The sequence below is a fragment of the Ambystoma mexicanum genome, chromosome 3p, assembly GCF_040938575.1.
Source record: "Ambystoma mexicanum isolate Mex_15411 chromosome 3p, UKY_AmexF1_1, whole genome shotgun sequence".
In the NCBI taxonomy this organism is placed as follows: Eukaryota; Metazoa; Chordata; class Amphibia; order Caudata; family Ambystomatidae; genus Ambystoma; species Ambystoma mexicanum.
Genome location: NC_090925.1, coordinates 262,727,426 through 262,740,882, shown reverse-complemented (window position 1 = coordinate 262,740,882; position 13,457 = coordinate 262,727,426). Strand labels below are relative to the sequence as shown.

At 49.5% G+C, this 13,457-nt stretch overlaps 1 protein-coding gene across 2 annotated transcripts in view; it reads left to right on the top strand.

Moving 5' to 3' along the window:
• Positions 1-13,457, top strand: part of SLC17A9 (solute carrier family 17 member 9) — a 227,757-nt gene that overhangs the window by 121,577 nt on the left and 92,723 nt on the right. For both annotated transcript variants that reach the window (XM_069650756.1, XM_069650757.1), the window contains exons 7-9: positions 2,306-2,402; positions 5,897-5,993; positions 9,187-9,274. In XM_069650756.1, coding sequence (XP_069506857.1) covers positions 2,306-2,402; positions 5,897-5,993; positions 9,187-9,274 — 282 coding nt within the window. The remainder of the gene's footprint in view (positions 1-2,305; positions 2,403-5,896; positions 5,994-9,186; positions 9,275-13,457) is intronic.

Genomic DNA, 13,457 nt, shown 5'->3' with positions numbered 1-13,457 from the left:
GGCAGTGCAGGTCATGGACCATAAGGGAATAACATATAAGGGTCTCCTTATCTTTAGAGAGGTTGGGGTACACTTGTCCGTGTATGGGAATAATCACTGCCTGGCGGACTTGGGTTCTTGGCTGGGAGACTGGGTAAAAAGTTTGAGGTAGATAAGTTGGGGGGGGGGGTTGGGGCAGAAAGAACTCCTCGGGGGAGGGTTTTTCTGGTGCCGGGGGCATGGCCCCTTTTGATGTGGGGGGAGGGAAGCACAATGGGGGAATGACACGGGAAAGGAGAGGGTGGCGCTGTTTGCACAAGCAGGTCACCCCGGGGGAACAGGTATTGAGCCTGGAGGGGCATGGCCCCTGGGAGAAAGCGCGACGCCTGGAAAAGGGGCAAGGAGACGGTAGGATCTAAGGGATCATTAGGGAGGAAATTGGTTATTTCATTATTTAATTGTTGGGGGAAAATGGAAATGAACATGTTTAAGTTATTTAATTGATTGTTCAAATATCTCTTTAGCTTGTTAGGCCATGGAGCCAGTTAAGCGTTTTGATTGTAAGCTTTGGCCTGTCACATTAAAGCGACCTTTTCCACTTTTAAATGAGTCTGGGTTTTTGTGCAGTAAGCCAAAAAGCGCACAGCCTTGTCCTGTGATTTGTGGCAGACCAGCTTTTTGCCCGATACGGGTGGCGAGGCCGAAAGCAGTTTCTTCTGGGAATCTGAAAGAAAAACGCCTGCCAAAGTCAAACAGGAGTCGGGGTATGCCACAAGCTTTTTGAAACAGAGCAAGGCAAAGCTCAGGTTTCTTCACTTGGAGCGAACAGGGCAATGTTTAAAAAGAAAAAAGTACTCTGCGTAAGCAAAGTACGGGGCTCCGTGCAGAGTCCCAAACTGAACTGTGATTTCTTGCGCGCTTGTTCTTCTTGCTGATAGATTTTTATCCATCAGCGGTGATTTTTTGGATACCGAGGCTTGTGCCTCATTACTCCATCTTCTCGGGTTGAGTATCTAGTCGTGGGTTTGTATTCTTCTTGGTCTGTGTGGTCTTGTCACAGTAGGGTGATTTCTTGTGCAAATACAGCTCCTTATATTGTCCGAGTGGCTCACCCTGAGGTGCTTCTTTTGTTGTTGGCTACCCGTTTCCTGCCTGCGCTGCCCTGGGTGCTTAGTACCTCCTTGGTGTGCAGGCCAAGGTGTTGCTCACACCTTGTCCTTCCTCCTGTCTGGCTCCAGGAATCTTCGTGACAACCCAAAAGCGTGGAAGGAGATGGGTTGCACACGGGAAAGGTGTCCTCTCTCTATCCTGCCTACCATGGTGCACAGGTTACTGGCCCCCGCTTTGAAGCTGCAGGGTCCCCCTTCGCAGCGCTGGCTATATCCGGTGCTGAAACGGGCCCAGATTTCCGCGGATTTGGAAACCAGCAAAAATGATCTCTCCCGGTTGGGGTGAAAAGCACCTATGACTGGGGCAGCACCCAGTGCACACACAGTCCGCATCCGATCCCAGCACATGGGAGATGAACCTCTGAGCTCAGACGAGCTCTGCTTGGTTTCTTTGCTTTGCCTTTAAGCAAATTAAAGTGTTTTTAATCTTAGATGGTGGCAGACACGGCTGTGGGATTGGAGTTGCTATTGTTTCTTCAGCGTTGTGAATGTTGGGCGAAACGGGATGGCTACGCATGTTGTATGAAACGAGGGTTACAAACAGGTGATTGTATCGTACTTTTTTGTTGCTCCAGTTTATTTCATTTATACTTCATATTACAGTTTAAAACCCAGATTATATTTTATTAGGCTCACATTACTTTGCATGCAGTAATTTCAGGCTCCCGTTCGGGGTGCGGGAAATAAAGCCGCAATTGTTCTCTTTTTACGCAATATCTTACTATAATGATTTATATGTTTGTCAGATTGGTTTAGTTTGTGATTTGTGCATGTTTGAAGACCCATCTATACAACAGCATCATATTATTTTAGCTTGGTGGAGTGTTGTACACTTTAATGACTCGCCTGCCATGACTCTACCCCATTTCTTTGGTCTCTAGAACCCCACTGAGTCTCTTCTTATTTTCCACCAAGTCCCTGAGTATTTTTTCCATTTTCAGCATGATCCAAAGCGCTTGGAAATGTATTCGCCTGTAAAGTGCGCTATGCAAATTCACTCTATTCCTATAGTCTGACGGCATTGAACCAGTGTTCGCTTCGCCCCCAGTGAACCAGCAGCTCACTTGGTATCGACTTTGAAACCGTATTTGTCATGGTGTGTGTGTGTCTGTCTGAATCGCGCACTCACCGCGTGCTGTCTACTGTTGCCTCCACAGAGTACATCATATCGCTGGAAGATATTACAAAGAACTTCTCCATGTCCGCCCAGACCCACGTACCCTGGAAACGTCTGTTCAGGAAGGGGCCTGTCTGGTAATTCACATTAATGATACCGATCATGTATAATACCCCTCTCTTGTTTTTAACCAACACTTAAACCCTGGGGCATCCAAGCACTGTTGTAACTGAAGTTACTGTTACCCGACTCCATGAGACTGATTCGTGCGACTGTCCTGCTAACTACACAGCGATCTCTGCAGGGGGCACGTTAACTCAATGAGCTACCCGTCGCTTATTTCCACATGATATACATGATGCATGCCTCATGCCAGGGCACAGGAAACCGAGTCCCTCAGGCACTTCATTCCAAGTGACTCTGAATGGTGTCCCCCTAGACCCCCCGCCCCCTTCCTGGATTTTCTGGTTCCCTTTCATAATTGGTTACAGCCTGGTCCGCATCATAGAGTATTTAGTGGTACTGACAGGTGTCTGTTGGACTGTGGACCCTTTGAGAATGTGTCTGACCCCTGGGGTTCAGTCATGCATGGCTCCTCTCCTGTAGAAGCACCAAATGGGACCCCTCAACCCTGCCCGAGGAAATACCCATCATAGAAAGGTCTTTGGGTTCCTTTAGTTTGGTGTTGGCCAGAAGTGTACTGGGTGTATGCCATTATACTGTTGCTGGCCTCCATCCTGATTATTCCCTAGCATGTCACAGCGTGCTGTGCCTGCACCCTATACCCGATCACCTCTTAAAATATCACGGCCCGCTGAACATTAGGCTTTACCAGCCCTTCCTGATCACCCCTTAGCATGTTACGGCCTGCTCCTCATTCCTGATCTCCCCTTAGCATGTCACTACCTGCCCCTCATTCCTGATCACCCCTTAGCATGTCACGTCCTGCTGTGCACTGTGGTTGCCCACCATTCCTGATCACCCCTTAGCATGAGACTGATTCGTGCGACTGGCCTGCTAACTACACAGCGATCTCTGCAGGGGGCACGTTAACTCAATGAGCTACCCGTCGCTTATTTCCACGTGATATACATGATGCATGCCTCATGCCAGGGCACAGGAAACCGAGTCCCTCAGGCACTTCATTCCAAGTGACTCTGAATGGTGTCCCCCTAGGCCCCCCGCCCCCTTCCTGGATTTTCTGGTTCCCTTTCATAATTGGTTACAGCCTGGTCCGCATCATAGAGTATTTAGTGGTACTGACAGGTGTCTGTTGGACTGTGGACCCTTTGAGAATGTGTCTGACCCCTGGGGTTCAGTCATGCATGGCTCCTCTCCTGTAGAAGCACCAAATGGGACCCCTCAACCCTGCCCGAGGAAATACCCATCATAGAAAGGTCTTTGGGTTCCTTTAGTTTAGTGTTGGCCAGAAGTGTACTGGGTGTATGCCATTATACTGTTGCTGGCTTCCATCCTGATTATTCCCTAGCATGTCACAGCGTGCTGTGCCTTCACCCTATACCCGATCACCTCTTAAAATATCACGGCCCGCTGAACATTAGGCTTTACCAGCCCTTCCTGATCACCCCTTAGCATGTTACGGCCTGCTCCTCATTCCTGATCTCCCCTTAGCATGTCACTACCTGCCCCTCATTCCTGATCACCCCTTAGCATGTCACGTCCTGCTGTGCACTGTGGTTGCCCACCATTCCTGATCACCCCTTAGCATGTCACGGCCTGCTCCTCATTCCTGATCACCTCTTAGCATGTCATGCCCCTCTGTGTACTTCCTGATCACCCCTTAGCATGTTACTGCCTGCTGTGTACTTCTGATCACCCTTTAGCATGTCATGCCCCGCTGTGTACTGTGCCCATTCCTGATCACCCCTTAGCATGTCACGTCCTGCTGTGTACTTCCTGATCACCCCTTAGCATGTTACTGCCTGCTCTTCCTGCCCCTCCTTCCTGATCACCCCTTAGCATGGCGTGTCCTTTAGTGCACTTCCTGATCACCCCTTAGCATGTCACGGCCTGCCCCTCATTCCTGATCACCCCTTAGCATGTTGTGTCCTGCAGTGTACTTCCTGATCATTCCTTAGCATGTCACTGCCTGCCCCTCATTCCTCACCACCCCATAGCATGTCGTGTCCTGCTGTGCACTTTCTGATCACCCCTTAGCATGTCGTGTCCTGCAGTGTACTTCCTGATCACCCCTTAACATGTTACTGTCTGCCCCTCGTTCCTGATCACCCCTTAGCATGGCGTGCCCTGCAGTGCACTTCCTGATCACCCCTTAGCATGTCGTGTCCTGCAGTGCACTTTCTGATCACCCCTTAGCATGTCGTGCCCTGCAGTGTACTTCCTGATCACCCCTTAGCATGTTACTGCCTGCCCCTCGTTCCTGATCACCCCTTAGCATGGCATGCCCTGCAGTGCACTTCCCGATCACCCCTTAGCATGTTAATGCCTGCCCCTCGTTCCTAATCGCCCCTTAGCATGGCGTGCCCTACTGTGTACTTCCTGATCACCCCTTAGCATGCTACTGCCTGCCCCTCGTTCCTGATCACCCCTTAGCATGGCGTGTCCTGCAGTGCACTTCCTGATCACCCCTTAGCATGTTGTGTCCTGCTGTGTACTTCCTGATCACCCCTTACCATGTTACTGCCTGCCCCTCGTTCCCGATCACCCCTTAGCATGGCTTGTCCTGTAGTGCACTTCCTGATCACCCCATAGCATGTCGTGTCCTGCAGTGCACTTCTTGATCACCCCTTAGCATGTTGTGTCCTGCTGTGTACTTCCTGATCACCCCTTACCACGTTACTGTCTGCCCCTCGTTCCTGATCACCCCTTAGCATAGCATGCCCTGCAGTGCACTTCCTGATCACCCCTTAGCATGTTACTGCCTGCCCCTCGTTCCTAATCACCCCTTAGCGTGGCGTGCCCTACTGTGTACTTCCTGATCACCCCTTAGCATGCTACTGCCTATCCCTCGTTCCTGATCACCCCTTAGCATGTTGTGTCCTGCTGTGTACTTCCTGATCACCCCTTACCACGTTACTGCCTGCCCCTCGTTCCTGATAACCACTTAGCATGGCGTGTCCTGTAGTGCACTACCTGATCACCCCTTAGCATGTCGTGTCCTGCAGTGCACTTCTTGATCACCCCTTAGCATGTTGTGTACTGCACTTCCTGATCACCCTTTAGCATGTTGCGGCCTGCTGTGCGCTATACCTGCACAATCTCCCTCCAGTCATTGCAGGCTTGGGGTTTGCTCCCACTTCCCCATAGTGTAGCAGCTTGCACATGTGCTCTTCCCTCAAGGGCATTGCATCATGCATGTGCTCTCCCACCCTGCCCCAGATGCTGCACACCCTCCTTGCTCCCCTCCAAGGTATCATGGCTGAGATCTGCCTTTCCCTGCAAGCCTCTCATTGTTGTGAGCTTTGCGAGCCCTCCCCACCCCCCACTGCGCCTCGCCTCACGTATGTGAGTGCCCGCCCTGTCTGCTCACGTGGTCTAGGCTGTTGGATTGAGCTGCCTTTTCTAGCTCCACTTCCGTGCCACCCATGACCGGGTATTGTGCGCTCGCCCTGCATCTCCGCCCCCCAGTAACGTGTGCTTCCATCTCCAGGGCTGTCATCGTGGGCCAACTCTGCATCGCCAGCACCTTCTTCACGCTGCTGTCCTGGCTGCCGACCTTCTTCAGGGAAACCTTCCCCGACTCCAAGGTATGGTATGAGAACGGCCTAGGCGCCACAGGCCCCTTCAGGGCAGGGCTGGGCTCTGTACAGTGGGCTAACAAGAAGGCCCCCAGCTATTGCTCTCCCCCGCCCCCTTGATGATCCAGTGCCCACCCACATCATTCAGACTCTTCCCTGGGCACAAAGGGTCCTGGATCGGTCATGGAAGGGGTGTTGCATGGGAAGAAGGGCTGCCATGCTGCCACCACAGGCCTCTGAGAACAGACGGAGGCCCTCTCCTGGGTGGGGAGTGGGGTCCGCCTTTGTGTATTATCCCCAGCTTCGCCTCCGCCCACTCACTCACTGAAAGCCATTGCAGAGACACCCACCTCAAAGAAATCCCAACTCATTGTAGGGCCTGGTTGCCTCAAAGGAACTTTTGTGTTTGAAGATATGTGGTTCGGTAGCCTGGATGGGAGACTGCATGTCACATAAAAAGTGGCAGAAGTGGGATTATGGTTCGATCCTTCATTAAACTTTAAAGTTGAACAACTGTCTGAGCTAATATAGAAAAGTGTGTGGGATTGCCTTCGGCAAAATTGAGAAGATGGTGTGAAGCTGGGCCTCAAACGGGTCAGGCTTTCAGGATATCCATCATGAATATTCATGCGATAAAGTTCCATCCGATTGGGTGTCATTGCATATGCAGTGTTCATCCTGAGGAGCCAATAGGTTTTAAGGCTCCAGAGTCAGAGTGGTTCGGATTGGTCTAGAGGCATGGAGGTACAGGTGGAATTAAAATGGGGGAATTCATAGTTCAATTCCAGTGACAGCCCAGGTGTGGGGAAACTCGGCCCATGCACCCCCAAACATCAAAGGCCAAGCTTGAAATGGCCCAGATAGGGGATGCCAAGCAACCCACAGGGGGAACAGACTCAAAGGTGACCTGATGCATGCAGTATTGGGGGCATTATACATGGGAAGGGGGTCCTGCATCAGAGTTTCTGGTCAGAGTCGCAATCACAGCTGCAATAGGACCAACTGTAGCGGCCAGAGGCGAGCTGTGGATGATTGACGGGCGCCCTAAAGACTGGAAGGGGACAGTCCATTGTATAAATGTTCTGCGACGGGAAGACTAACAAATGGAAATGCAGCAGTCAAAACAATTACAACAGGGCAACCTGAAACTACAACACCAACCAAAACAGGAAACGCCGGAAGTCCGAGGGATGACAAGCAAACGAGAAATCGCCCACGAGCAAGACGAGAATAGTTTTAATGCCAGGTTAGGAAATGTCTAAATGGGGAAGCTGGCGGCTGATAAAAGATGCTGAGTCAGATCATCAATCATTTATTTTTAAACCATTTCGGGGAACAATGTAGAATTGCAAAATTGCTCCTTTTGAAAGGAGGCAGTGAAATTAATCCGTTTGTCGGGAATGCGACCAGTTAGGATCGGGCAAAGAGGCTCGGGGATCTACACGATTCCCTGTCATTTCCGGATCGAGGTAAACCGGAACCAATCCCAGCATGCCTTTCCCAAAAATGCTCCTGTGGCAGAGACACTTCCCGCGGAACTGGCGGAAAGGGAGCGCGGGCCCTAGCGTAGAGGTGGCCAATTGGAAAGCTTGGTTCCGTTGGGTCCCGCCCACACTATCAATGAAAAGCATATTTGTGATCCCGGGACACTGTAGGAGGTTGTCAAGACCACGCCGGTGCTAGCTTGTTCATCCACGCTTGCCCCATGATTCTATTTAATTACACCCCAAAGCAATAATTGAGAAGCAAAGAGCATGAGGCAAATAATAATGAATTTGAAATTATTAACGTAAATGTCAAAAAAATTAAGACCGCAGACATAACTACATTAACTTTAAAAATGTGTACATTTATACATCAATGGCATTACATGTAAAAAATAAACAATCGTTATTTTAAAATACCATATTTTATTGTGTCTAAAAAGTAAATGTAGTCAGTTGGATTAATTGGATAGTAACACACTGAGGGCAACCACGTATGCAGCTCAAATACCATCGTAAATGATTTGCTAAAACCTGCTTCATTTTGATTTCCAGCGGTTATTTCAATTGAGGCCAGCCCCCTTCACCAAAAGTGGAGGATGTTGAGAGCTATTAGTTGACCTTTGGTGGCTGCCAAGATCCAGTGTATTGGCAAATATCATACATGCCAACATTCATATGCACCTGGGAGGGAGATTTCCACAGGGAAATAGGGAGACGCATATTTCCCCACAGGAATGCATTGGGGCTACAGTTATTTTAGGCGGGAGACCGTGATAGCAATAGTTTTCACCTAAAAATCGGGAGTCTCCCACCTAAATCGGGAGGGTTGGCATGAATGATATGTAAGCGCCATTGTCATTCATGCAGCAGGACTGCTGGTCACCTTCACTGGTAGCAATGTATTGACACTCCAGGATATAATTTAATTAAGAAATTTACAGTCTGCAATAGGGTGGTGGACATGGCAAAGAGACCTGCTTTCATGCGTACATCCCTGACAATATTTCACACACACACACTGAATCTGCTTCTCTATAGGTAAACTCATTGTCAACCCTTACCACCTATTACTCTGGAAGTGGCTTATGAAAGGCCCTTCCTTTCCCCAGCTGTTCTGCTGTGATCTACCTCTATTGCTGTGGGAAGGTGGCACATTTCTACCACTTTGAGTAAGGTGGTGGTGTTCTGTCGCTGTGGGTAAAGTGGCAGTGTTATTGCTGTTGTGGTGGTGGTCTGCCATTGTGGGTGATGTGGCAGACTTCCATCCCTGTGGGTAAAGTGGTAGCTTTATTGCTTTTGGTGAGGTGGTGGTGTTCTTCTGCTGTTGGTAAGATGGCAGAGTTCAATTGCCGTGGATAAAGGTGGCTTAGTTCTACTACTTTGGCTAAGGCTTTCGAGTTGTGTCACTGTGATTAAAGTGGTTTTATTGCTGTGGGTATGGTGGTGATGTTCAGCCGATTTGGTAAGGTGGCAGAGTTCGATTACTATGGGTAAAGTGGTGGGTTCTATGACTGTTGGTAAGTGGCCATAGTTCCATCGCTATCGGTAAGGTAGTGGTGTTCTGCCACTGTGGGTAAGCCTACAGTGCATGGTGGTCCTGCTTGGTGCCGTGGAGACCCCATGGCAACTTGGTGCTCCTCTCTCTCTGGATTGTAAAATGAGTGCACAGTGTTTGGCCGTGTGCTTGCCTATAAAACATGTGCTTTCTTTTCCAGGGATGGGTGTTCAATGTTATCCCCTGGATGCTGGCCATTCCTGCCGGTGTGTTTAGTGGCGTCCTCTCAGACCACCTCATCGGCTTGGGTGAGAACAGCGTCCTTGTGTCACTTGCCTTATGGCTGTGTCTTACTGCTTCTCTCTCTCCCTGTATGTGTTAGTCCTGGTCTCCCTCCCTGTCTTTCTTTGTGCCCCTGTCTCTAAAACTTGGCCACTCGTAGTCTTTGTCTCTGTGAATCTCTGCCAGTGTCCTGTGCACCACTCTGTCTCTGCCCATCTCTCTGACATGCACTGTTTTTGCATACCTGCATACCTTTCCTCTCCCATGCACTTGCGCGTTCTCAATGTCACTGGGCCTAGTAAGATCGTTGTTTTTGTTCTCCCTTGTTTCCCTCCCTTGCCTTGTCGCGCTCTGAAACACTTTACGGGCGCGATACAAATAAAATATCAATATCAATATGAATGTCTGTCTCCCTTATTGGCACAATTTTAACAAGTGATGTGTGCTGTGCGACACACCTTTGGCAGTGACTGTATGTTGTTGGAGCATACTCTGGACCCGCTCTGGAAACGCTGTGTGCATCGTCGCAAGGCTGGGTGAAAACCTGGTGCCTTTGATGGACCTGTGCCACCACGCAGGAGGCCTGGGTTACAGCATCCCTGCCACACTTTAAACAATGCAACAAATTACTGTTTTGCTCTTTACAACTAGAACAGCATAACATGTTAACCTGAATAGCATGACACTAGTAGTGTATGTCTTATCCGTCCAAAACATAGTCTCTCCATCTGAGCGGGGCTCTCCTGGTCTCTCTGCTTTGATGCCGGGGAGCTAATGGGCTTCCTGTATCTTGTCCTCCTTGCTCTCTTACTTCACTGGTTGGAAAGAAGTAGTTTGTTTTCCACCATAGCGGATCCCCGTTTCCTCACTTTGCGAGTGGCATGGGGTTTCTGGGGCCATTTCTTGAGGTTCTTCGTTGTCATTGCTTCCTTCTGATGGCACTCTATTCTCTTGATCATCATCATTCTTCTGAGATGACCATTTTATCTCCCAGCTGCAATTTCTTGTAACTTCTCCACGTTTGCTTCATGCTCTGATCATTGATCCCGTTTGGTGTACTACTGTCCTGGGTTCATTCCCATGTGGGAAGCAGAGCTTGTGCGAACGACGTCGTATGCCTCACAGTGCCTGGTCTCCCACCCGGATGTGCGATGGTCTCATCGGCCTTCTTTTGGATTCTTTGTCGTTCTTGACGATTTGTTTGGTGTGTGTTTCCTGGGAGACTATGGCCCGTTTCTCTTGACTCATTCTTGGGACACAGGATTTTCTATTCCAGCCCATAAAAGCCTCGGTAGCTGGCACTCCTGTAGACGAATTTGGGGCTATGCCATAGACCATGATGAAGGTATCGGGGCATCCTTCATGGATTTGCCTTTGTCTACAGCGATGTAAAATGCTTTAGTTAGTTTGTGCGTGAACGTTTCTGTGTGTCCATTGGACGTTGGCAAGCAGCGGGTGATGCGACAATGGTCCATATCATAAAACCTGTCAAATTCCGCTAATTCATGACCCTGGAATGGAGAGCCATTGTCCGATCTGATTGATTCCTGGATGCCGTGTGCAGCAAAGAGTTCTTTCAGAATCTGATGACATTTCCCCTGAGGTTGAAGGTAGAAATCTTATTTCGGGGTATTGAGCATACTCTTTGAGTACCACTAAGAAAGGTTTACCTTCGTTTCATGTCCCGAAATCCATGCTGTCTGCTTGCCACAGAGTCATGGCCTTGTTCAGGGATTCAGTCGGCGGGGATGGTCTTTGTACTACACCCACTTGGTGCCAGCTGCTACCGGCTATGGCTGCATCCACCGTTTTCTCTACCTCTGGGAAACACCCCTTTTCTCTTGGGCCCGCCATGATCTTGCTGGGCACCTTGCTGGCCTGTGTGGGTGATTTGGACCATGTTCTGAATTGGAACAGGTGGAATTGACTATGCTTGCTCCCCTGAGTAGCACCCCTTCTGTGCCCACAGAGAGCTTTTCTCCCAAACACCACATGCATTGGAGAAATGTGTGAGCATCAGCGGAGAAATGGGCTTGGTCTGCTAGAAAGGCTCACCACTGTCGTCCTTTTAGTTGGTCAACTGCCTTCCTCATGCCGCTGTGGTTTCTGGTGGCTTCCACAATGTTGTTGAGCAACCTAGAATTAGGGACGGCCATCCTGGTGATCATTCGCACCACCCCTTTGAAATAATCTGTCCACTGAGCCTTCTCAATCTTCAGGGTATCTGGGTGTTGTGAGAGGTAGTCGGCAGAGTTACTGGCGCCTGCCTTGAATTGAAACAGTACTTCAGAGCCCTGCCACTGTGGCAGCACTCTCTCTAGATGGATGGGTGGTTTCAGGGCCGACCCTTGAAGTATTGGGAATAGGAGATTGTGGTCTGTCGCTACAGTGATCGGGTGACCAAAGACGTAGGTTTGTAAGTGCTTACAACCCCAGAGCGTGGCTAGATCCTACCTCTCAATTTGGGAGAAACTTGGTTCTATGGGGTTTAACGCCTTGCTGGCAAAGGCTAAGGGATGACTGATTCCCTGAGCATCAATCTGTACCAAGACTGCTCCGAGCCCCACATGGCTGGCGTCCACCCATATTTCTGATGGTCTCGCCGGGATTCTTTCCTCGGCAAGCGCTCCTTTGGGTTTTCGATCACCAGACGCTTTCATTACGCCCATGACCAGCTTACATCCTTTTTCGTCAATAGGCGCAGAGGTTCAGCCATGGTGGCTAGGTTATGGAGTAACCTCCAGCAAAAGTTCACCATCCCCAGGAAGCTTCATATTTCTGGCGGTGTTGTTAGGGGGGCTGACTCCTTGCTGCCTGCGATTTTAATAGGGTTCAGTGAGATGCATGAACCCCGGAGTACTAATGCAAAGAAATTTATCTTTTTCTGAAGGACTTTAGTTTTTTTCTTTCAGTGTTGAGCCATGTTGTCTAAGATGCTGCAACACGTCCTGAATTTGTTGTAGATGTTATTTTCGTTTTTTTAATAGATAAGGACGTCATCACTGACATTCAGTACTTTGAAAACCTGCCAACACACGCCTAATGTTCCACAGAAGAGACGCAAAAGCCAAGTCTTTAGTAGCGAAAAAGACCTACATGTGATGAAAACGTGATGGGCCTGGAGTCCTCCTTTAGGAGCAGTTGGTGATAGGTGGACTTAGATCGATGGTGGAGAATGCCGAAACACCCTCCGATCCGCTAGGGTTTCATCTAGCGCGGACGTCGGGTGTCTTTCTCTCCCTGTGGCGTGAATTACGAGGTGCATGTCCACTCTTATGCCGACTTCGTGTGGCTGTTTAGGTTTGGGGGCAACAACATTTGGTGACCCCAACTGGACGGGTAACCTTTGCAATGATGTCTGCTGCATCGAGTTTCTTAAGTTCTTCCTCCACCTTCGTGCAGAGATGGAATGGGATCTGTTGGGGCCTTAGAGCAACCGGCTGTATGGTGGGGTTCAAATGTAGCTGCACCTCCTGAGTTTTAAGGCATCCAACGCCTTGAAAGAAGTCCTGGTAAGATAGCAGGAGGCTGTCGACGTCAGCTGAAAGCAAAGTAAACCCAACCCAGATCCCCTGAGGTGTCTCAACTGAGCAATGTGTCCTTCGCCTCCTTTGTGACATAAAATGTTGCTGCCTTTGACGCCGTGTTGTGTCCGACTCTCGCGTGAAATGCTCCCTCCATTGGTAGGGCCCAGGAGTTGATTATATGTAAACATTCTTATTTTTGGGAACTTTTGGAAAGGCCAGAGCTTGTGGAATTGTGTTGCAGGCATAACATTGATGGAAGCGCCCGGGTCAATTGGGACAGGGACTTGCTCTGAGAGGATTGGGATCAAAGAGTGTGGTTGTCACCTGCTGCCTTGAGTTCTCTTGACAGATCGCTGATATAAAAAATAAGTCTTTTATGTCCTCAATATATCCAGGGTCCTTGGGTTCTGCGATCTGGTCTTGTCTGTCAAGTGCTATTCAGGCTTTTCAACTTTTGGTCTGGTCTTTGATTTTGATATCTCATCGTAGAAGGAGGCAAAGGCCGCTGTGCATATGTAGGCAAAATGGTACATCCGGCCGCACCAACCACATAGTTTTCCCAACTGCGGGGCAGGAGGAGAGCTCAGCAGCAACGTGCTCGCCTTGGAAACAAGATGACAAAGAGCAACACAGGTTCGATCCCCGGGTCCGCGCCTAGGAACCTCTTGGTATTAAGCACGTT